Consider the following 24,509-nt stretch of genomic DNA (forward strand, 5'->3'; position numbering starts at 1 on the left):
CTTAGAAATGAGTGCAGATTTCTTGGTGGTGGTAACAAAAGAGGTAGGCTCCTTTTAGTCTCCTCATATCGTATTAGGATTCTGTGTGGTGAACGATGCCTCAGTATATGCAGCCCAAAATCACTTTGGCTTTTGTTTGCTGACATATCTCATTGCAATCTCATAGCTAATTTCCTGCACACTATCACCCTGGGGTCTCTCCTGGGACTAGTTTCTACCAAATTTCTTCTTACATAAGGCTTGTGTTTTGAATGATTACCTACAGATATTTTAGCTTGCATTTTTTTCCATGCTGAATATCAGTGGATATCCTGTCCATCTATCTGACATCTCCAGACCCCAGGGTGTTACATCTCTGTTTTCAGTGGTTTTCACAAAACTTCCTGGTTTAATATCACCCAAAAATTTAATTAACAAATGGCCTGATTTTCATAAGTGTTCCTAGCTCAACACCTCCCAGTGAGAAAAATGGGAGTTGGTGGGTGATGAGCACTTCTGAAAATCAGGCCACTGCTGTTTACCTTTCTATAGACACAGTGCTTAGCACAATAGGGCCCCAATCATGCCTAGGGCCTCCGGGGATACTTGTTAAATAAGCCCAGACCTGATACTGATCCTTGGGGGACCCCACTAGTCACCTTGTTCCATCCTGATACCTTGATGTTAATCATTCTCCTTTGTTAACAATTTTCAAAATGTGAAGCTATCAAAGCAATTTGTATCAGTTTTGAATAATACAGTATTTGGTAACATATTATGCAGGAGGTCTGCAAAGCAGCTGTAGTGGCCCTGTGTCTCTTTGCTGTCTGTAAGCCATTAGCATCTCCATGGTGCTCTATAAATAACAGTGTTGTATGAATGCTCGTAATAACTGCATGTGTTTGATCTTGTATTAACAAACATGGGGATTTCCAGCTTGATCCTTTGCTATTTTCAATGTCTTGCGGAATGGAAACCAAACTCAGGTCCCTGAGTTCCACTTGTTGGGCTTTTCTGGCCTCTGTGAGCTACAGATGTTACTGTTTGGGATATTCCTAATTATCTTCCCAGTTGTCACCCCTTTGGGGAATGTGATCATAATGATGGTGATCTGGTTGGACCATCACCTCCACACCCCATGTACTTCTTGTTCAGCCACCTTTCCTTTTTAGACAGCTGTTTTTCCTTCATCACCACCCCCAAGCTGCTGGTAAATCTCTTGTTGGAGAAGAAGTGCATTTCCTTCAGTGGCTGCATTATGCAGATGTGGTTATTTTTCATCACCATGGTGGGCACTGAGCTCTGCCATGGCATATGACTGTTAGGTGGCAATCTGCCACCCCCACACTACACTGTCATGAGCAGAGCAGTGTGCGTTGCCTTCATGGCCAGCTCATGGACAGGTGGCTTCACAACATCCTTGTTACACATTCTCCCAATGTCCTGGTTGCCTTTCTGTGGCTCCATTGTCATTCACCATTTTCACTGTGACATCCAGACGCTCTTGGAGCTGCCTTGTGCTGACACCTTCCTGAATGATGTCCTGATCTTTGCCATCGGAGCAGGGTGAGTCTGGTGAGCGCTTTCATCCTGACTTGCATCTCCTATGTTTACATCCTCCCCATCATCCTGACAAAGCACTCTGTGTGCCACAGGAGAGTAAAGGCCTTCTCCACCTGCTCCTCCCATCTGACTGTGATTGCTATCTTCTATGGGAGGGTGAGCTTCATATACACGCGCCCCACCTCCAGCTTGTCTAGCAGGCCGGACAGGCTGGTGTCTGTGATGTATATGGCAGTGACACTCATGCTCATTTACAGCCTCAGGAACGTGGAGGAGAAAGGAGCAGTGAGAAAAATACTGGGAGAAAAATGTGACTCCAAGTAAATGAGGACAGTGAATGTCCACTGAAAATCTCCTCCTCATACCTCAGAATCCTTGTATCTCTGCTTCCAATCGCAGTACATCAACGTGCACTAGGGAACTTTTAGTGCTCAGCAGTGGGGTCCACACAGATAATTAGTGTGAGGCAGTAGAGCACCCCAGCTTGCCACAAATGAAATATTCGCATAGACATATGCTCTCTCTGCTCCTCCCCCCCCAACTCTCTTTGCATATCTAGCAGAGGCCCCCTCTTCGTCCTTCACACAATCTAGTAGCTGTTGGTATGAGGGCCTTCTCCTGTGGCACGTTGCCCAGGCCGAACTGCCTTCCTGTTATTTCCATCTCTTTGACTTTAGGTTCTTTCATTTCCGCTATTATTCCTTCCTTTCTATAACCTGGTCGCTGTATTGCTTGACTCTCTGAAGCATTTTGGGGTACAGTTTAAAAGAAAGAGGCTATACAAGTAAAGTGGTGGTATGCTGAACTTTTCACTTGCTTGGTGCCTATCAGCAGCCTTTTCTGTGTCCCTTCTCATAACATTCCTCCCACAGGTAATCCAGGAGCCTTCTCCTCTGCAGCTGCTGCCAATGAAGCAGCCTTCGGGTATCTTTTGGCTTTGTTCACTTTCCACTTCCTTTAAATCTTGTCTGAAAATATCTTTGTCTATACATCTCTTAATCTCTACTTCCTCTTACTATATGGAGCCTGCCCATCTTTAGTAATATTTCCCATTCTTTCTGAAAGAAGAGATCCTTTCACACAACAAGGGGAGAACTGGTTTTGGAATGAGGGTTAATTTCCAAGTTACTGAATCTATTCTTAAAGGACAGGGGCCAAATCCCTGGCTGGTATAAATCAGCACAGGTTAGTTGACTGCAAGGGAGCTATGCCTGTTTACACCAACTGAGGATCTGGCCTCTAGTTGGAGGTACATTTGAATGTAGTATTTAATTAGTTAAAAGAAAATTCTTCAAGAGCAGAATGTTTAAGATTCTTAGCCCTGGGTACTTTGAAGAGGACATCAGCAAAGCCAGACGTGTCTCACACTGGATTGAGAATTAGGAGACCAGGATTCTAAGCTTGCCTCTGCCACTGATTTTCTATGTGACCTCGAGCAAGTAGTTTCATCTCTCTGTGCTTCTGTCTCCCCTCCTACCTTTTGTCTGTCTCACTATGTGTTCGTACAGCACCTAGCCATTCAATAGATCCCCATCTCAGTTGGGACCACTAGCTGCTACTCAGTGGTGCAGTCCTGCTATTTAAATTATAGATACTCTGCCCCTGCCAGCATGGCAAGGCATGTACAGGGTGTGTGAGCTCACGCTGTGTGGAGGATGCTGTTTTGTTCTTTCCAATGATGCCTCCATGCAGCTGCATGAGGACACCATTTTGTTTCTGTATAAAATAGTGTCCTCCATGTGGTGTGATCTCACCCACGTACAGTGCATGCAAGGTCATGCTATGCAGAGAGGCCATTTTGAGAACAAAATGGCATCCCTCCATTCAGCAAAAGTGCTAGTATGCTGTTCAGGCATGATCCAGCCCAACTACAGCACAGATGCTACCATAATAAAATAATACTAAAAAAGCTATACAATTGGGTATTTTTAACCAAGGGAGTAATGCTTCAGACTTATCACTAAATCCTCTCACTTCATTTTCCATATTTCTTCTAATTGTTTCCTGTGAACACACCTTTGCTATTGAGAGAGATTATAGTGAGATGTGTATGACCCTTTGAGATATAACTTAATTGATTTATTCTGGTTTACCTGGGATTCACTGTAGGCCTTATCACGTAACCTACACAAAGAACCAAACACCTAATTTACCCTGAAGGGGGAAGCTTGGCAATAAGTACCTCAACTCTGTGATCAGAACCATTAGAAAGGAAAGCTTCTATTACTGCTTAGAGCAGGGGCACAGTCGGGAGAGGAGACCATGTTCCGAGAGGGCGGTGCATGTAATCAGTGTATCAGGAACCTACTTGCAGGTATGAAGCTGGGAAAGGAGGCAGTCTTCAGAAAGAGGGTATTACATTTCATATTTTCTAAACCTTTTTTTTTTTTACTGTTACATAAGATGAATGATTGAAAGTTTGTCAGTGTTGCCAACTCTTGTGACATTTGGTGATTTTCTTAAAGTCCCAGCTGCTGGAGTCAGGTGATTACTAGAGAATCTCAGTTTCATTTAATTTGTGTGTGTGTGGGGGTGTGTGTGTGTAAGTTTCCAGCCTTGAAGGTTGGGGCGAAAAAGTGTAAAGTGTTTTAGCAAAGGCACCCTAAAGGCTCAGAAAGCAGAAGGCAAAGAAAAAGAGCCCAACATTTATTATTTTAAAAAATATTTGGATTTTTAAGCCCATCTCATGATTTTTTGGGAGGGGAGGGTCTGGCTCATGATTTATGAATACTTGTGTTGATAATATGGAAATCTGCTCATTTATTCAACATGTTCTCCCCCATCACATGTATGTACCCTAGTGTATTATTATAGGGTGATTCATGAGAGACGGCCTATCCAGACTGGGTTGTTCTTATAGGGTGACTCTTATGCACTAGGTTGTTGACACATTGATTTGTTATCATGGGGCTGTTTAGTGTTGAGCTTCTAGAGTTCTTGAATTTAGAAGTAAAAGGGCTATTTAAATACATTTTGGGTTAGTGAGTTGGGAAACATATAAAGAGTTTGTGAACAGCTTCAAGGCTGTATCCATGGAGCTATGCTGGAGCTACTCCACATGAGGTCCTGGCCCATAAGTTACAGAAAATGTAGGCTATGAAGTTCCATAAAATGTGGGCTAAATCCCGCCCCTGCTTGTTATCCATTCCACTGACAGTGGCCTGTCACAGGAATCAGTGAGTAAGTATTATCTCCCTGGTAGCAGCACGAACAGAGGAGAATGTAGATTTGCTTCTCAAATGATGTCATAACTGAACTCTGTCGCTTATTGGCCACATGGCAGCAATAGCTCAGAAAATAACTAGCCTTCTTTCAAGGCGGGGCAATGATGGAGTGGTTCTAAAAGGCTCCTTCTGTCCCAGTCCACTCTGGCCAGAGGTGAAGGAAATAGCATGAAATGGTTTGAGTGAACACATTATGTGTTAAAAGTAATTTCAGACCATCTCTTCAGGATTTTAAAAACAATTTTTAATAGTAAAAGATCAAAGAATAACCTGTTACAATGTGAACATGCTGCAGTATTTCATAAGGTTTTTTTAAATATATTTTTTTCCTTGCAACATTGCCAACTCTCACAGCTTCCTCTGAAAATTAAGATTCCAGGGGCTCTCTCATTCTCTCTTTTTTTAAAGACCAAAAGAGAACTTGTTTTAAAATTCCTTTCATAAATCTTAAAACTCCTTAAAATGAAAGGAATAACTATCATCTTAAAAGAATCCCCCAAAACCTAAGACCAACAGCAGCTGCCCCCAAACCCCTGCAAAACAGGTCTTCAGCCAGGTATGGGAGCTGGCAGGGAATGTATTGATTTTGGACTCCTTTGAAGGGGAAACCTAGCAATACTCTTGTGGTGGAAGGGAATGTACTAACACAGGGTTCAGAGGAGAAACTTTATCAATACCTTGATGTTCACTAGAATGTCCCAATCTCTGGACGCCTTTAGAAAGAGGGAACTTTGTGGCAGAGAACAGTCCCAATGCCACAAGGCCATGTCTCAACCTGGGACAAAAATGGGAGCTCAAGGGCTACTCTAATGCTCAGTCCTCATGTTATGTTCCTAATTAAGCACACTAATGAGAGAGGCAATGACCACACTTCTTTGTGTGATCCAGAAACTGGAACCAATAAGCCTTTTTCCAGACAAATTATAAGAGGGTCAGAATCTGAGGGGGAGAGATAAGGGTCATATAAATAGAGCAATTTAAGGTGAGAGAAAGCACAAGAAAACTGACATCCTTATTTAATCAAAAAACCAAAGGCTATTAAGTAAGACTGAAGATAAATGAAATAAGTCACTCATATTTAAAAACTAAATAAAAATCACACCTGCACAGAGAAGATGTTGAGGAAGAGGAAGAGCTGTAAAATGAGAGAAGGGTGCAAGAAACGAGAAGCAAAGTGCATGAAAAACAAAGGTTATAGATGGTATCTGCCTAACAAGTAGTCCTGTGATTGGCTGAGGGGGTTTCCTGTGACTGTGGGGCCTACTTCCAATCTTCCCTCCATTCACACATCTGGGCAGAGTTCCTCGGGTGGCATCCACTGGCTCCCTTGACACCTTTGAGGAGCAGTGGGCGCTGTCCAGGGTTCTCTGCTCGGTGTCCCCTACAGGTTTCCTACGTTTGACCCTTTGACCCTCACACTTATCCCTGTTACCTACGTTTGACCCTTTGACCCTCACACTTATCCCTGTTATTTTTCTGTTGTCCCATGTAATTATTTGAGTCCCGGGCCCAGTGGATCCTCCCCACAGGCTGCGGGAGGGTGCTTTAGCAGTGGGCAGGCTTGCATCCGCCGACTTCCCGGAACCCACTATGAAGTAGTCCTGTGATGTAGTTCGCCAGTTGACACACAATTTGTACTTGTAATGGTTACATTGCTGTAATGTGTTTCTTGTTTGTGTACTACTGCCTTCTAGTGACTGGCCTATTGAAAATAAAAGCAGTATTACTGACAGCTAATGAGCATATCCCTTTATCTTTAAGTGGTGAGTCTTGTTTTTTTGGATTAAAGGTCCTCACACTGGAATAGGTGGTGATCATGATGCAGCCATGTATTTGTAACAATTCTTTGCGTAAATTGATTTTAAACTTTTGGCTTACACATATTTGCTAAAAATTTTCAAGTAAAAATGGATATATATATATATATATAAATCATTAGTTTGACACATGCAGTGTAAACCAGGGAAAGGTAAATTTGAATGAAGCTCACCACAATGATTAGAAGAATGACATCCTCTTCTATGAGTATCAGATAATAAAAACCATTTGCCCCTTGACTCTGAACAAAATTAAAATCCTTTCTTAATGCAAGAGAGGAAGGGAATATTCTTGCCCCTTCTCTGCACAATTTCGAGTGTTGCTAAATGAATCACCATTCACCAGCCCAACAAGGACTAAGGCTGCCAGAGACCAAGAGATAGAGCCATAAGGTTAAGTGGAACTACTCTCCTTCTGCCTACTCCCAGTTGTTCTCTTTCACCTACACCCCACCTTGCTGCACCAACCTCTGAGGTCAGGTGTTCAACTTCAACACATGCAATCTGCAAAGCTTGAACTGGGGAAGGGCATGAAAGGAAAATGCTTCACATTCCATGGTTGATGGGGATGGGGAGTGGTGTGGGCAGGGGGCGGGGGGAGGGCTACTGTATGCTAAAGGTGAGGGAGAAGGAGGTAGGTAGGACTCCAGCTTGTGCTAAACCCGCAGTGTGCTAGAAGAACTCACCTAAATCTGGCTGGTACTCAGCCCATGCTTTAGGATATGTCTACACTGCAATGTAAGCCCAGCGTTAGTGGGACTTGAGTCAGTTGCCTGCGCTAGGGAACCCTGGGCTTGAGCGGCTACATTGTATTTTTACCTTATATTAAGACTTTTCTAACCCAGGCTCGAGCGTAGGGCTCTGGCGTCCACACTGCAGTGCGCAGACCGAAGTCTTAGTAACCATATCCCAGAATCCCTAGCACCTCCACCCTCTGAAATGTGGCTGCTCCAGCCCTAGGACTATGGTGCACTTTGGGAGAACTTTACTGTCTACCCTGCATGTTACCAGGAAGCCAGTCACTTTGCAAAAGGCTTGATCAGTTTGTTTTCCATTGCAAGCCCAGGAGGGTCTCTGACAGGGTGCTTGCAGATCAGTGATCAGAAGAGAATGGGTTAACACTGACCTGAGCTGCTGCTATTTGCCATTTTCACTAGAGTGGATTGCAGATTCTTGGGATAGAGAAGACCAAGGAAGTTGTCCCATGGAATTGTGGGATACTTCCAGCTGACTCCCAGGACCCGAGTCAAGCGGGGCTCCATCTACATTGCAAAGCAATAGGGCTCGCACCCTGGGTGCCAGCTTAACTCCTCCAGCCCTGCAGGGTCCTGGAACCCTGGGTCCGAGCCCTAGGTTAGCGCAACTGCAGTGTACATGCAAGGGGGGGTTAGGCTTGAGCCAAGGCTCACACACAGGCCTACGTTACAGTGTAGACATACCCTTAATGTGCTATATGTCACTGTCAAGTGACAATTGCAATGCTTCTCCATTTTCTTAACCAACAACTGGCAGATACAAGCTATTCCTCATGTAAATATGGTACCAGGAACAGGAAGGGATTTCTACTTATAGGATATGAAAGTTTATATCACCCTGAGAGTCACTTGATTAGACTGGCAAACCCTCAGGATAGCAAAGGGGTGAGTGCTGTGATAGATTTAGCTAGTGATCTTGAACATTCAGGCTGTCAGCTGTCCTTATTGCAGCAATAGAAATCTAATAACTACTCCACTAACCTGTGGATAATATAGGGAAGATGTAGTATTCCCAAGCCCTTCTGTTCTATGGCTGAGAGGTGAATTTTAGTGGCAGATTCCCTACAGAGAGCTCATGTGAGAGACTCCAGGTTCTCCTTCCTAATGAAAGGTGGATAGGTGACTCTCAGGACTCTGTTCCCTATGAATATACACCGAGCAATTGATTGCTGGCTCAGATATCATGGGAATCTCATCCACATCTGTTGGACTTCACATACACATGGAAAGCCTGAGAGTGGGCGATGGGTTTAATTCAGAGTTAGATTTTATAGGGTCAAGGGTGGGAATATAGGATAAGACTTCAAATAGGCACATACAGACAGTATCTCAGGTAACTCAGAGCGGGGGATATAGGGTGAAAATTCATACATACAGCATCCCAGGAGTCAGGGGATACAGGTGAGACTTCACACACATGAACACTCCAGAGGGAAGACAGGATATTTTACAGAGATGTTTAAACATTTCCAATAGTTTCATCAGATGAGGCCTGGTGAATATTCAGGGTCCCTGATAACTTCTTGCCAAGTTAATCTGAGAAGGAATTGTTTAGAACTAGGTGAATCTCATGAAGCCACCCTGCACGTGCTCAACAGAATGTCAGCAGCTGGATGGAAGGGCCGAAAATAAGTGTCAATGGTGAAGACCATTCTGGAACCTTGGAAGACACCAGCAGTGATTCTGGTGACTTAGATGATACCAAACTGTGCCAGCTCATGCAGTTCCAGATGGCTGAAAGCCTCCCATGGACAGATCACTGTAATATCTGCAAAATAGAGAGAGAAACTGGATAAGTTCAGTACAAGCTCAGTATTCCCCATTGTTTCTTCTATCCTAGAGAGATGGGCAGGCTGATTTATTAAAGAAATAGTGCTAGGTGAAAGAGAAAGGAAAATGGGCCTCTATTCAAAGACTAGGCAGAGATGAGGGACAATATTTCCCCACCCCATCAGTGTAAGAGTGGGCAGCCTCCTGCCTCCTGCTACACTGAACTAGATCAATGGTTCTCATGTGGCATCTCACCACTTGCTGCACTAGAAAAAAAACATAGTCCATGTAGTCTTGTACCTCATCTCCAGCAACTGATATCTAGAGCTATGTGAACAGCTCACTTAAAAACTTTTGATTAATTTTGCTTCCCCATTAGTTTGTTTTTATAACCAGATTGTGATTTTCTTGAATACTTTTGTTATCTGACATTATTTGCTGAATAATCTTGGCACAAAGTTCTTAGTGTGTAGATTATTGGGGTGTGTCTGATGTTTGAAATCTGAGCTCTTTTGATTGGACACAGATCACATGACACATTTCTGGTCACTGGTTGGACGAGTGTAACTCTTGGAATCAGGATTCTGGTGAGAATGCTAACAATTAGCAATTTAAAATTCTGTGATTTTTCTTGCATTATTGGTGTTAAAGTAACTGTTTCTGTGAACTTTCCTGCTGATGAAGTCATTTGCTAGAATATTTGCAGAAAGCAAACACAAGTGAGCCCATTCACAGCCAAGTGAATCCATTTAAAAATTCAAACAGACATGAATTTTTCATAGTATTTGACTAATTCCACATCTGATAGAAGATTACAAGGAAGGGAGGTTAGAACACCCACAAGGCACCTTGGCCACTTGTGCAGTGCTACATTATGGAGGGGCAAAAACGAAATTTATACCTGACCATAGAAGGCAATCATCTTAAGCCCTGAAGCATGAAGGCTGATTGTCCATCTGTCTTGTATGGTTTAGACACAACAAATCCTGCATCTTGGCAGGGGTTTAGACTAGATGACCCTTGCTGTCCCTTCTAGCCCCATGATTCTATGTTTTTGTAACAGAAATACTTTAAAGGCATCTGAAGAGCAATATTACATATGACTTACCTGTTCCAAGTCCCTCCATACCTGGAATGTCATCTCCAAACCTGTGAGAAAGGACAACAGAGGAAGGTGAGACTGGAACAGAACCAAAAGAGAAGGATTACCTCACACAGGGTCTTTCCTAACTGAAGGAGATTGGATCAGCACCTGAGAAAAGGGAATAGTTCAAGGATTTTGCTAAATTACAGGGACAAAGGACATAAGATCAGCAGCAGAGGAGGGGAACAGTTCACAAGGAGTTCCTCACTGCCAAGGGGACATAGGGTTGCCAGTTTTGGTTGGATGAATTCCTGTAGATTTCATCACATGATATAATCTTTAATTAAAGATTAATCTTTAATTACTGGATTGACAACTCTAAAAGGGAGTGACACAAGAGTATAATACAAGTGTTTCCTGGTTTGGCCTAATGGGTTCCATGGAGAATTTGGTGCAACTGTCTTGTTGGACTCATAAGGGGGAAGTGTTACTTCTGGCATGATATCCTCCCTATGAGAACGTATCCTGCCTTCTCATGTTCTATTCATGCAGAGATCATCTGAAAGATCCCAGATATGAGAAGGTGTATCAGATCACCTCACTGCCTCACCTAATGTATGTGAAGGGAAGTACCACTCCCTGGAGCTCTCATTAGTGCTCTTACCCTTTTACTCCTTTCTTTGGGGGCTTGCTTTTGAACTGTCTTGTCTGCCTTTGCTTGAACTTGGGAGGTCCCTTGCGTGGTGTGGTGGGACCAGCTGCCACTTCTGTGGTGTTGAGGGTATTGGCGTCGCTCATTCTTGAGTTGCTGTATACACGAGGTACTCCTCTTTCAAATCTTCCTGTCTGTAAGAGAAATGCAGATAATGAAATGGAAGGAGGGTGCTGAACTTATGACTTCTAGATGCCATCAGCCAGAGGAGGGAGAAAGGACTATAACTTTGACCAGAGCCTAGGGATGGGGATTCAACAGCCAGGATGGGCAGGGATGGTGTCCCTACCCCTTGTTTACCAGAAGCTGGGAATGGATGACAGGAGATGGATCACTTGATGATTACCTGTTCTGTTCATTCCCTCTGGAGCACCTGGCATTGGCCACTGTCAGAAGACAGGATACTGGGTTAGATGGACCTTTAGACTGAGCCAGTATGGTCGTTCTTATGTACAGTATAAGAATCAGAACAGCATCTGCAGTCACACTTGCTAGGATAAAAATGGCATGTTCTCAGTCTCCAAGCCATGGGGACACCAGCTGGGGGCAGGGAGACTTTTATCCCCTTAGCAGGATATTGCACAGCGAGCTGCAGACAGATGGTTACACCTGCTTCCGAAGGTTAATGTTGGAGACAGGTTGCTAGACCAGATGGCCCAGTAATCTGTTCTGGTGGAGCAGGAGGACTAGTACCAATGGAGCTAGATAACTGGTTTGTCCTAGTCTGGTAAGGCCTATATTTTTATTTGCAGATTTAGTATATACCTACTTGGTGCCACATCACCATAAGAAAATGTTTATAATCATTACAGAATATCTGGGCAATATGGAATATTAGCCTCCTATGGAAATAGTTTTCCCCAAGACGTTTTAAACTGGACCAAGGCAAAGAAGTGGAGAATATATTTTAGGAAACAATCCTTCATTGACTAGGATGTGGGAGAGTGTGAATGGGTGAGATGACCCAATAGACATTGTCCATCTCCATTTTTGACGATTTTAAGTGTCATGAACAATAGCTTTGCATACTCCATTGCTGCATATGGATCAGGCCATAATTCCATATGTAAAAAGGAAATCCAGGAACAAGGCTAACTAATTAATACTGTGTGGTTCCCAAATCTGTACATCTGCTCAGCAGATTGTAAAAGTGGCCAAGGAACCATTTGGTCACTGTCATCCCCTAGTGGACATAAATTCAATTGCTGGCACGTAGAGGACATACATTTTCTTTTGTCTCAGGTGGTAGAGCTGCTGCATTGGTATCTGAGGGTCCTGTGGTTCTACACCCCACAGGATATGGATCCCTGACACCTGTGTCCCATGGGGTCACCCATCCCTTCATTAAGTCTGATGCAGCTCAGTGCACACTGTTCAAGAGCACCCAGTGGTATAGTGGTAAAAAAAAAAAGTGGATAAACTAGTCTACAATACATTCTATATTCTCCAAAGGAGAAGTGAGTAAAGTTTGTTTACTCATTTTACCCTCAACTCCACTCCTGTGTGCACCTATGGAAAGGGGGGGTTTCCATCTTTCTCCCTTCCTGAAGTCACATGCTTCCCTTCTCTGCATTCATCATGTAACTCCTGTCCTAAAGCATTTCTGTTGGTTCACTTACTGAATGTTCATGCTAACAAGTGTTGGAATTAGCTTCACAATCTCAGTACTGACGTCAAATCCCTTTATGTCACCACAGTAACTTTAGTATAATCCTCCAAATATCCTCTTTCCCTCCCCCACCCCTCTGTTACGACGCTACAGACTGCAGAGATGAGCTCTTTCTAATCACCAGCCTATAAAAGCCACCAAATTGCTGAGAGTATTTTTAGATCATTGACAACCACGGAATGAGAAGGCTTCTTGCCCCCCCATCAGTGCCTGCAATTGCTGTAATTCTTTCCTTTAAACAAAATCTAGAAAGGTCAGGGGGGACAGCCTGAGGAGCAAAGAATATATTCTTAGCAATTCCATTTTAACGTGTGCATGCGTGTTGATAGGCCACATACTTTGAAATAAGGGTGTTCCATACAAGGTGCTCAGATACCAAAGTGATCAACACTCTATAAATACCTCAATAGCTGCATCTTTTCATATCTAATACACTAGAGACTGAATGGTTAAAGCCATCCTAAGTGAAATAACAGACAGTAGAGTTTGCAGTGACAGCCATGAATAGTTTGAAATGTATATACACTAGCCCTGCTGCTCACAGTATATCCACAATCTTCCAAGGCACACTTGCTATACACTCAATTTGATCACAAACCTAGTCATAGTAAATCTAGTTATGTATCTGTCTTGTTACCTATATGGTCCCTGTCACCATAGTATCTGAGCATCTCCCAGGATTTTATGGATTAATCCTCACAACAACCCTGCAGAGTGGGGAAACTACATTTTATAGAAGAGAAGCTGCGATATAGAGATTAAGTGATTTGTCCAAGGTCACAGAGTAAATCTGTGTCAGAGCTTATGTCTTCTAGCCAAGTCATAGAATTATACCTAGATCTCCTGAATCTCAGTTTAGGGCCAAATTCTCTGATGAAGTAAATGGAATTGTGCTAATTTACGCTAGCAGGGAGTTCGGTCCCTATTTTCTTAGCCACAAGACCATCTTTCCTTCCTGAGGATGTGTTATTTAAAGAATTGACAAAAAAATTTAAAACCCTGCTGCTTTGCTCTAAGAAATGTAGAGCTTTAAGCATAACAATTAAGCATCGTGGTGTGCGTGGGCTATACCTGCCTACACTTGTGGTTAAAGCATTGTGCACTAGTCTCAAGAACAATAATAATCAATGGGGTACACAGTTACAATGATGTAGACACCCTCCTGGAATACTAGAGGCACAGGGTGATAGAAATGTGTAATCAGTATCCAAAGAACATCTCTAACCAGCTTTGATCCACTTTGACAGACCCAGATACTATCCTGGCCACCCATGAGAGAATGAAATGTGACATAATAGTAAAAATGGCTGACTGAGATTTTTAACCCTGGATACTGACATCAAGAAACCGGAGAGGCAGCTGGGCTAACATCTGTCAGTGAGATCGCTCCCTGTTTTAGCAGACACCAGGCTGGTGCTAGCACAACACTCCATCCAGATCATAATGCCTTTGAGAGGCAGCTGCCTCCCATCCCTCAAAGCCCCCTTGGCCCCGAGCTTTACTCAGCAAGAGAAGCAGATAATAGGAGGGCTCCGTCTGTGGGATTCAGAGCCTTTCCTCCACCCCACCACTATGTGAGGTTTCAGCCACCTCCACCTGGTATATGGTGGGAGAAAGCTTCAGACCAAACCATACTACATCCTATTTCTCATCTGCACTAATGTAAGAGAGAGGGAAAGAAATGGGATTCAACAGGTTTAAGGAATTACAGTTCTCTCTTCCCCGCAGCACCTTCATTACTCCTGTTCTCCCTACCCATCTCCACAGCTTGACGGCACCTTGGGAAAGAGCACAGAGCTTTTGGGTAGGAAGCGCTGGGAGATTTCATACTTCCTTCATCTCAAGCTCAGCACCAGACAGCACAAAGTCACTGTGCTGCTATTACACTGACAGGCCAGTGAGAGTTAATTTCCATCCACATACAGGCAAAGATGTCTTTGTTCTTGCAGTGGAGACCAATTCTCATTGACACAAGAGCTGCACCAATTCTTGTGTCTCTGTGATCAGTTCCTCCGGAACCATGCAGGACCACTGAGTGGGGCTGCAGCCCAGGACTCACAGAAGTAGGAGAAACACACAGCACAGCCTTCCATTTGTGTTCTGCAACCCTGTCTATCCATTTATCTAGGTACTCGGATGGTCCCTGTCACCCCAATACTTAGGTGCCTGACAATCTCCTACTTCACCTAGATTTGATCTTTTTCTATGGCACCTCTTTGAGTTCTCTGGCGCCTTACCTCTGAATACGTTCCAGAGTCTTTGCCACAGCTCCCCTGCCACTAATGTCACTGGCAGACAGTGAAAGATAGTCCCAGGGTGAGAGAACTGACAGAGCCAGTAGCTGTGGATTCTTGCCCTTTCCCAATGAAGGTTGCTGGACAACTGAATGTTCCTTCACATCCTCTGCTCTCACTCACACAGTGTTATCTAATTGGCTCTGACAGGCTCTTTACTTGGCCCAGGATTTAATCCATTTGCGTAATGGCCTTGCTCGCGTCTGAACACTAATTTTACCTAATGCAATCTGTCCACAGTGACGTTCTTATCCCAGTGCTGGCAGATGACATCCCACCTCTGGGTTGGCTTCCAGGTTAATCTCCTTCCCCGCTACCTTCTGATTCCAATGCACTTAAGGAGGCTTGAGTACTAGTGACAAATAGCTGCTCTTTAATCCACCCCCTTCACAGCTTTAGTCTCTGATCCTCTATGGAAAATTTCCCTGACAAGCGAAATAGACATCTGACATGATCTTCTTTATAGCAGCATCAAACAGATTCCCCACGTGGGCTGTGACCTTCCTTGGGTCCGTGCCCTGGGAAGGTCAGACATGCACTACTGCATGTGTGCTGGGATCTGCAGTGCGGCCCCAAAAATCTGAGACACAAGGCCCAGGTGGGTTGGGATCTTCCTCGCAACAATGCTCTGGAAATACATATTGTCTCCAGGTAGAAATGCTCTCAGCTATTTTATTCCACGTGGCGATATCCTCACTATCTCCGCTATGGGCCTCGTGTGCTGCAGCAGTGATCTTCCTTGCAGCAATGCTCTAGCTAGAGAACTTTGTATCCAGGATCAGGCATAACTGCGGCTGAATGGAAAGAAGTCCCATAGCTCCAGGGCCAGCTGTTTGAACTGGGGATGTAATGAATATTTCCAGCCTCGGCCACTGCTGATGCCTGTATCCTACTGCTCTGAGCTCTCAGACGCTTTTCTCTAGCAATGGTTTCAAGACCAAACAGAAACAAAAAAGGATACACTTAAAAAGAGAGTCAGCTTTTAAGCTAGTTCTAAGTAGAACTGAAGTCCTGCAGCCCACTCCTTGATGGGAATCCTAGGAAATCCCATCCCATTCTGCTAAGGTGAAATGGTGAGCTTGGAAGAGAGACTGTTACAGAGAGAAAGGGTTTATTATCAAACTGGGGAAGTGGGTATCTAGCTGTGTGAGCAGAACCCTTCAAATACCTCCTGGGGTTTCAGCAGTACCTTGTAAACAGCAGCTGAGTCCTGGACTCCAGTAGTGTCTTTACCACAGTGCCCTGTACATATTTTACAGCAATGCCCTGCCAGTGCCAGCCATACAAAGACTCAGATGAATTCCACAACAGCCAAGCAACGGTCCAAACCAAACGGCCACCAAGAAAAACACTAAGGAAGAAGCTGCTTCCAAACTAACCAGCCTCTTATAGGTAGGCTGACTATTCATGAAAGATTCCCATTTACTTCAGTCAATGGATCCCTACACTAAGGTAAGAGACAGAGCAAAACGTTACCTAAGAAATGAAAATCTGTCTCTTCCAGACACAAACTCCAAACAATTCCCCAGGGTTTTCATTAGACTTTTCTCAGCTCAGTTTCTCTCTTTCTTCCCACTCTCCCTCCCCACCATCAGTCTGGGATACACAGAAGTTGTAGGGAATACTTACAGTGCTGAGAGCTCCTCTTGGAAATCATTAAATTACCTTCCTCCAGCCTGATTAGAAAAATCTCTCAAAGACGCAACTCATTGCCCAGAAATAGTCTGCCCGCAGGTGATGTCACAGACTCAAGGCACCAATCATGAGGCATTCGTCCTTGGAGGAGGGCAATCGTGTCTCCAAGACCTCTGATCCTGGCTTTACTGAGAGTGCATCTAGGGGAAGGTTTAAAGAAATGTCATAAGCATGACATGCTCCTAAGAGAAGGCCCAAGTCCATTTTCTGAGTTGGGAAGGGGAGGTGGGGAAAAGGACTCCTCCCCCATCTCCAACAATCTAGCAGCTTGGGGCAAAGTAGTTGAGTAGCCCACTGCCACTATTACAGCCCATGGGCTAAGGTAACAGCTAGGTCTTCTGGGTGCCCCTGCATTGGAGTAGAGAGGTTAGGCCTGTGGATGAATGGAGTGACAGAAGAGGCAGGTAGGGGTGTGATAGAGAAGACAAGGGGAATACAACATTTTGTGAGGACATTTTACAAGGGAAGCAGATCATACATGTAGATAAATCTCTGTATTAAGCATCTTCACATAACTTTCATACGACTTTGTATTATGCCTCTATTTTCATACAACTTTGTATCAGATACTTATATAGAAAACTAAGTATTGAGCCTTGGTATAATGTTAAAAAAAATGTCTTTTTGCTAGAAGTAGAATAAGATCTCTCTCCCCCCCCCCCCGCGCTTTTTAATCAATTGCCCTGTTGAATGAGCGAGGTATGAATGAGTAAGGCGTGGAAGGCAAGCATCTCCAGACAGCTGCAACAGTTGGAGAGGGGATGGAAGCCAGACCCAAGAACAATAAAACTTGTCAAGTGGGCTCACTAAAGAAGAGCAGACATATTGACAGCCTTAGGGGTTAGAAGAGAGCACCTTCTTTTGAAGACACCCTCTTTGAACAGCATTGGGACAACACCCAGAAAGAAGCAGCACAAAGGACCAACGGACACAGGGTACGTCTTCACTACCCGCCGTATCGGCGGGTAGCAATCGATTTATTTGGGATTGATATATTGCGTCTCGTTAAGACGCGATATATCGATCCCCGAACGCGCTCACCGTCGACTCCGGAACTCCACCAGAGCAAGTGGCGGTAGCGCAGTCGACGGGGGAGCCGCGGCCATCGATCCCGCGCCGCGTGGACCCCAGGTAATTCGATCCAAGATACTTCGACTTCAGCTACGCTATTCACGTAGCTGAAGTTGCGTATCTTGGATCGATCCCCCCCCACAGTGTAGACCAGCCCACAGACACAGATTTTGCATCTGGTATAGATTTGCATGAGAGGGAAGCTGCTATAAATGTGAGGTGTCTTGCAGAGGACACTGGGTCTCGTCTTGTCAACATGGGAGCATCGATACAGATGGGATGTCTTTTAATGATCAGGTGCAGGAGCCTGAGAGGAGAGCAGTGACAGAGATCTAGATGAAAGCAGTGATTCTGAAGATGATTTTGAAGAAGGCCAGATCTTCAGCTGATGTAACTCCATTGACTTCAGTGGGACTATGCTTATTTACACCACCTAAGGATCTGGCCCAGGGAATGGGGTCAAGGCGCAGAGGAAGGGGGATACTGTTCTGAGAACAGGGAGTGGAATGAAAAGAGACACAGAAATTGCAAGAGGAGAAGGACACAAACACAACATTAGAGAGAGAAGAGTGGAAGAGAGGGTGTCGTATTTCTGTAGCAGGTATCTCTACCTTCCAAACTTACCCAGTATCCTTTGAAGTAGCTACAGTGGTGTTTAAAAGGTGATGCTGCAGCTATTGATAGAAAGGATTCTGGGGCACATCTGGGACCCAAATGGCGGCCAGCTGAACAAGAACAGGGACCTCTCTGAGAGGATAGAGCAACTGAGCAGAAACTCCTGGTGCAGAAGAACAGTTCAAGGCTGGACTGTTGATGAGTTACCATAGTAGCACAGTGTGATTCCAGTGCCCTATTAAGTGTGGCAGCCTAGGCAACTACCCACTTAGTTCAGGCCTGTTGCCACCTCATGTACGACTGCATTGCTCGGTCATATTGCATTATGTCAAATACCATGAAGGGAGTGCGGTGCTGGGCTGAGACCCCCTCTGCTTGGCCTGAATGCAATGTCAGAGGTGCATCAAATATTGCAGTATTGCCAACTCTAGCAAGTGTCACAGGTCTCACCGTAACTAAGCCCAGATTCACAAAGATTGACTTAAATACTCTGAAGATCTGTGCCTTGGTGTTTTCCTTGAAACATCACATTTTGCAGGTTGGCCATTACGGGCATGTCTACACTGCAATTCAAAAGCCTGCAACAGCTGACTTGAGCTTGTGGGGCTCGGGCTAAGGGGCTGCTTAATTGCTGGGTAGATGTCTGGGATCGGGTTGCAGCCTGGGCTCTAGGACCCTGCAAGTTGGGAGGGTCCCAGAGCTCAAGCTGCAGCCCAAGCCAGAATATTTACACTGCAATTAAACTGCCCCTTGGCCTACGGTGACCAGATGTCCCGATTTTATAGGGACTATCCTGATTTTTGGGTCTTTTTCTTATATAGGCTCCTATTACCTCCCACCCCCGTCCCGATTTTTCACACTTGCTGTCTGGTCACGCTACCTTGGTCTGAGCCCTGTGAACCTGTGTCAGTCGGCACGAGCCAGCTGCAGGTGTCTAATTGCAGTGTAGACATACCCTATGTGAGAATCTCACGTACTTTAAAAAATGTCAGGAAGTCCCTACTCTCACGGTTGTGGAGAAAAACTTGAAAATGTGACCTGGGTGTAACCTAAAGGGTCTGAAACCAGAAGACAAAGAAAAAGAAGCTGAAATATATTTTTTTAATATCCTCATGATTTTTAAGCCAATCTCATGATTTTTTTGAGGCTGGACTAATGATTTTTGAATATTTGGGTTGGCATCTCCTCCTCCCTGCAGGGACTGGCTCCTGCACACAAGCGCTCTGAGGTTAAACATGGTCAGCAGCTTCCTGCAGGCTTGGGGGGATATAAGCAGCTGCAGTATGTTGGCACCAGACTCTCCTCCCACACCCACTGCTCATTCCCAGTTCTCTGTCTGCCTCCAACTGGCCCAGACGTCTGTTTTCTCTCCTTGTTCCTTTCTCTTATATTGAGAGCGTGCTGGGAAACAACTGTTTTGTCTTCCCCTGTGAAAAATGTTGATGAAAATGAAACTTTTTTTTTATTTTGTCGAAATCTTTCTTTGAAACTTTTTCAGGCGTTTGTTATGAAAAACTAAAAACTAAATTATGTAGGTTTTCAGCAAACAAAATTCCCTGTTTTGCAGTTTAAAAAAAAGTCAATTTTTTTCCCCGAGAAAAACCTGAAAATGTTTGACAAAATTTGACATTTTTATGAACATTTCCATTTTGTTCAGAAAGCCATTTTCCAGTGAAAAAGACATTTTGACAGAAAATACTCAATCAGCTCCATTTATGTTCTTCTCTGGGCTCTTTTTCATCCCTTTCTCACTCTTTCCCACTGTTGCCTTCCCTTTTTCTACCTCTCTCTATTCCATCTATTCTCTCACCCTGCCCTTTCGCTTTTCTTTCCCTATGTGTATGTGTGTGTGTGTGTGTGTGTGCAAGCATGCACTTAGATGCTCCCTTTGCATGGCACTAATAGACATGCAGGAGTGACTCTGTTGTAATTTTAAGGTGCATCCCAGCTGGATGATGGGATTTGCTGGGTCTTGACCAGGAGTCAAGTTTGATCAGTTCCCCCTGTGTGTCCATGGCTATGGCCTCCCACATTGCTGCTTCACGCTCTGGCTTCCATCCCCTCTTGTGATTGACTAACACAGTGAGAAATTGAGTTTCCTGCTTTTTTTCAGCTCCCGTGTGACACAATTTAGACCAGAACAGGGCCAGAAACTGGGGTCAAACAATAACAGTAATCCTGTCTCTATGGCCCAGGAAGGGAGAACCAACACTCTCAGTGCTGCTGTAGGCCAGATTTTTCCCCACTTCCATTCTAAGAAATCTTTTGCAACCCCTCCCGCAAGATCTCAAACCCTATGGTAACTATGGTAACCATAACTATACCAGAAATAACAACTAATTTGGCAAACTTTAATGATACAGGAAACACACAATTTAAAATACACTCACAATTCCATGGATGAGTTTGTCTTGCTGTGAAAATATATCTGACCTGAGGCTGAAATATAGTGGGCCGGATCCTTGATTGGTGGTTTTACTGGAATCAATGGATCTGTACTCATTAATTTACACCAGCTGAGGATCTAAAACAGCTGATATAAAACAAGTACAGTATTTGTTATTTGGACTAACTTGTCACTGTCCTTTCCACAAAACCCTCTGTCCTTCTAAATCCCACCTAGGCCAGAAATGAACTCCAACAAATAATAAAAATACTTACACCCTGATTCTGATCTCACTTATATTCTAGAGTCATAGAAATGCAGGGCTGGAAGGGACTCCTCAAAAAGTTATCAAGTCAAAGTAAACCTAGACCATCCCTGACAGATGTTTGTCTAATCTGTTCTTTAAAACCTCCAGTGATGGGGATTCCACAATCTCCCTTGGTAATCTATTCCAGTATTTAACCACCCTTAGAGTTAGAAAGTTTTTCCTAATATCTAACCTGAATGTCTCTTGCAGCAGATTAAGCCCATTACTTCTTGTCCTCCCTTCAGGGGACATGGACAACAGTCGATCACTGTCCTCTTTATAACAGTCCTTAACAGATTTGAAGATTTTGTCAGGTCTCCTCACAATCTTCTTTTCTCAAGACTAAAGATGCCCAGTTGTGTCAACCTTTCCTCATAGGTCAGGTTTTCTAAACCTTTTATCATTTTTGTTGCTCAGGATTCTCTCCAGTTTGTCCACATCTTTCCTAAAGTGTGACACCCGGAATTGGACACAGTACTCCAGCTGAGGCCCCACCAGTGCCCAGTAGAGTGGGACAGTTACCTCCTGTGTCTAACGTACAACACTCCTCCCATACTCCGCCTCCTCCTCTTCTTCGCCCAACACCTCCTCCTCAGAGTTCACTCTGGGGGCCTATGACTCCAGCTCCTCCAGGGGGCTCTTGGGGGGGAGAGGTCTCTGCTGACTATGGCATGCAGCTCTTTTTAATAGCAGCATGTCTGCGGCTCTGCACCAGAGTAACTGTTAGCCTCCCTTGCCTTCTGGTACAGCTTTCACATGGCACTGCTCTGGGTCCCTTTTGTAGCCACTTCTCCCCACAAACGCAGGAGATCCTCCACCTCCTGTGTGCTCCAGGCAGGAGTGTGTCTGCAGCGTGGAGTTGGCATGGTTAGCTAGGCAGTCGCTGGGTGAGCTCTCCCCCCGGAGCAAACAGGAAATGGAGTCAGGGGAGAGGCGTGTACCTGTGTACCTGGCTACCAGGCAGTGGAGTTCAAAACGGTGACCAAAGCAGTCATGCTGGGGCATTTACGGCCACTAAAGTTGATATAAGTAATGCAGTGTCTACACTGACACTGCGTTGACCTAACTACATTGAGCTAAGTGCTACGCCTCTCATGGAGGTGGCGTTATTAAGTCAGCATAGCAGGCGAGTTACATCAGCAAGAGCAACATTTTAGTGTAGACACTTACAGAGTTAGTTCGACGTAAGCTGCCTTGCATTGATCTAACTCTAGTGTAGACCAGGCCTGAGACATTCACTTGCTGTTCTCTACTTTGCACCTAGGGGGACCTGTAGAATCCTTCTCTCCCTATCCAGAAACCTATCTCCTTTCCTGTATTCACTCTCTTCCTTAGGGTTGCCACCTTTCTAATGGCTGGTAACTGGTCCCAGAAGGCCCTGCCCCTGCTCCACCTCTTCTCTTGAGGCCATTCCCCGTTCTCCACCTCTTCCACAGGCCCTGTGCCTGCTCTGCCTCTTCCCCCCAGATAAAAAAAAAACAGAAGAAAAAAAAACAAAAAGCAGACATCAGAGCTTGTGAAATGGCACCCAGACACACAAGCCAAAACCCGGACTGTCCAGGTGAAAACCAGACGGGTGGCAACCCTACTTTCCTAGCCCCATCTGCGAGTTAGAGTGCCCTCTCCCTTCCTGGATCTCTCTTTCAGGGTATGTCTACATTGCAAAAAGAGGTGCGTTCTTAACTCTGGTCAGCTAACCCATGTTAGCAAACTCAGGTTAAAGTAGTAGTGACGACATGCCAAGTCGGCATAACTCAGGTTAGCAGCTCATGACAAGCCCAGGCTCCCCTAAAGTATGTCTACACTGCAGCTGGGAGTGAGCCTCCCAGCCCAGGTAGACAGACGTGTCTTGTGGGGCTTGTGCCTGCATGCTAACAACAGCAGTGTAGATGTCCAGGCTCGGGCTGGAAGCACAGGGGGGTTGGGTCGGTTTGAGAGCCTGAGCTTCCGCCTGTGCTGGAACATCCACACTGCTATTTCTAGCTCCAGCTCCACTAGCACAAGTCTATCTCTCTGGGCTGGGGGGTTTGCTCCCAGCTGTACCCTTATAGGCTTGAGCTCCAGCTGCTAACCTGCACTAAAAGCTGAGCTGCTGTGGCTTCACTGCCATTTCAACCTGAGTTAGCTAACCTGCATTAAGAGCACACCCTTTTTGCAGTGTAAATATACCTGCAGTCTTTGACCCCTCTTTCCTTTACCAGACTGTCTTTCTCTCCTTCTGGCTCACTCCACTTTGCCCCCTCTCTGTGTCCCCACCCAGCTCCCTATTTTTCCCTTTCTTCCAGCTGCCCCCTCCCCCGACTTTCTACCTTCCAGTCTCTTTCTCCTTGCCTGAACCACCCTCTCATTTCACCAACACCCTCTCCCCCAGCTTGGCCCCCTCTGTGTGTTTGATGGGTGGGAGAGGCAGCAGCAGTTGCCCAGGGTTCCTGTCTCTTCCTTCCTCACCTTTGAGCTGGGGACTGGAGTTATGGGATTAGCGCTTTAGCTGGCCTAAAAGCTGCTTAATTAGGCGTTAAGTCTCCAATCTTCTCCCCGTGCCTCCGGCAAATCTCTCCTTGAAATGCCTGGGAACATGAAGGAGAGCTGGAGCACTTCATCAGTTCCGTTCCCCTGGGTTCATGTTCCCACCCGACCAACTCCATGGCACCCAACCTGGAAAACACCAGCAGCCTCAGCCCTCTGAATGAATTTCAGGAACCTACTTCCACAGGAAACCTTCTACAGTAATATGGGTCAGGAATTACAGTAACCCATGAAGGCCCCTGCTGTGTGCTGTGCGTCTGAACCATTCCATGTGTGTCCCCTCCCATCTTTGCTAAACACATGCTCTGTGAACTTCAGCCTACCACATGCAGTGCTGAGGCATGTTAAACACACACCCATTCCTATCTATACACAAGGTCCTCACACTGTGCACATCTGCGCCCATATCAAGGTATGTATTCACATCTCTGTCACTTTCACTTGCCACATAAACTAGTGTACTAGTAGAATGAAGTATTGTAACAATGGGGAAAATATATGGTAAGTTCCTGTGAGTAGCAATAACTTCAACAGGATTTATACTTTTAAAATGATTCCTCAGACAGGCTGGGGACTTGTACTTGTAGAGCATATATGCATTTATATAATTTCACTTACTGGGCCAAATTCTCCTTTCAATCCCACTGAAGTTGCTCTACATTTATTTTGCAACTTTCTTCCCACAGAATTCCAAAGTATGTCACTAGCTTACCATAGAAACACTGTCCAAGAGATACAGTATATTTCATTGGGGCAGGGGGGATTTCTGCATTTAGAAGGGAGGCTTCCTACTCTAGCCTGGGAGCCTAATATAGTCAAATTTCATTGTGTGGGCAAGTCAGTGATGGAAAAGTCAGGGAGGCGTCATCTGATTCATAAAAATCTACAGAATCATCATTTCAGTGGTGTCACCCTTGGTAGCGTCACAGGAGGGACTCACTCAACTCCCGCGCCTCTGGTTGGTGGAAATTTTGATAATATAATGTCATCGGAAATGGGGCGAGTTGGGTATCATTCGAAAGCCCTTCCCCCCATCCCCCAA

At 44.9% G+C, this 24,509-nt stretch overlaps 1 protein-coding gene across 1 annotated transcript; it reads right to left on the reverse strand.

Annotated features, from left to right (window-relative positions):
* Window positions 1–9,029: 9,029 nt before the first annotated feature.
* PDE6H (phosphodiesterase 6H) lies at window positions 9,030–10,990 on the reverse strand. The gene is made up of 3 exons (XM_065420930.1): window positions 10,857–10,990; window positions 10,217–10,257; window positions 9,030–9,106 (listed from the first exon to the last, which is right to left on the reverse strand). Exons 1-3 carry the CDS (start codon window positions 10,988–10,990, stop codon window positions 9,030–9,032), a joined length of 252 nt encoding a protein of 83 aa, XP_065277002.1.
* Between the last annotated feature and the right edge of the window lie 13,519 nt (window positions 10,991–24,509).

This window comes from Emys orbicularis, chromosome 1 (assembly GCF_028017835.1).
Source record: "Emys orbicularis isolate rEmyOrb1 chromosome 1, rEmyOrb1.hap1, whole genome shotgun sequence".
Lineage (NCBI taxonomy): Eukaryota > Metazoa > Chordata > Testudines > Emydidae > Emys > Emys orbicularis.

Excerpts from the sequence above, each read along its gene's own strand:
- PDE6H (XM_065420930.1), bottom strand. The coding sequence starts at position 10,990 with ATGAGCGACGCCAATACCCTCAACACCACAGAAGTGGCAGCTGGTCCC. Across the intron at positions 10,258-10,856 it reads CCAAAGAAAGGAGTAAAAGG|GTTTGGAGATGACATTCCAG; the intron begins GTAAGAGCACTA and ends CCTTTCTCACAG. Across the intron at positions 9,107-10,216 it reads TATGGAGGGACTTGGAACAG|ATATTACAGTGATCTGTCCA; the intron begins GTAAGTCATATG and ends TCTATTTTGCAG.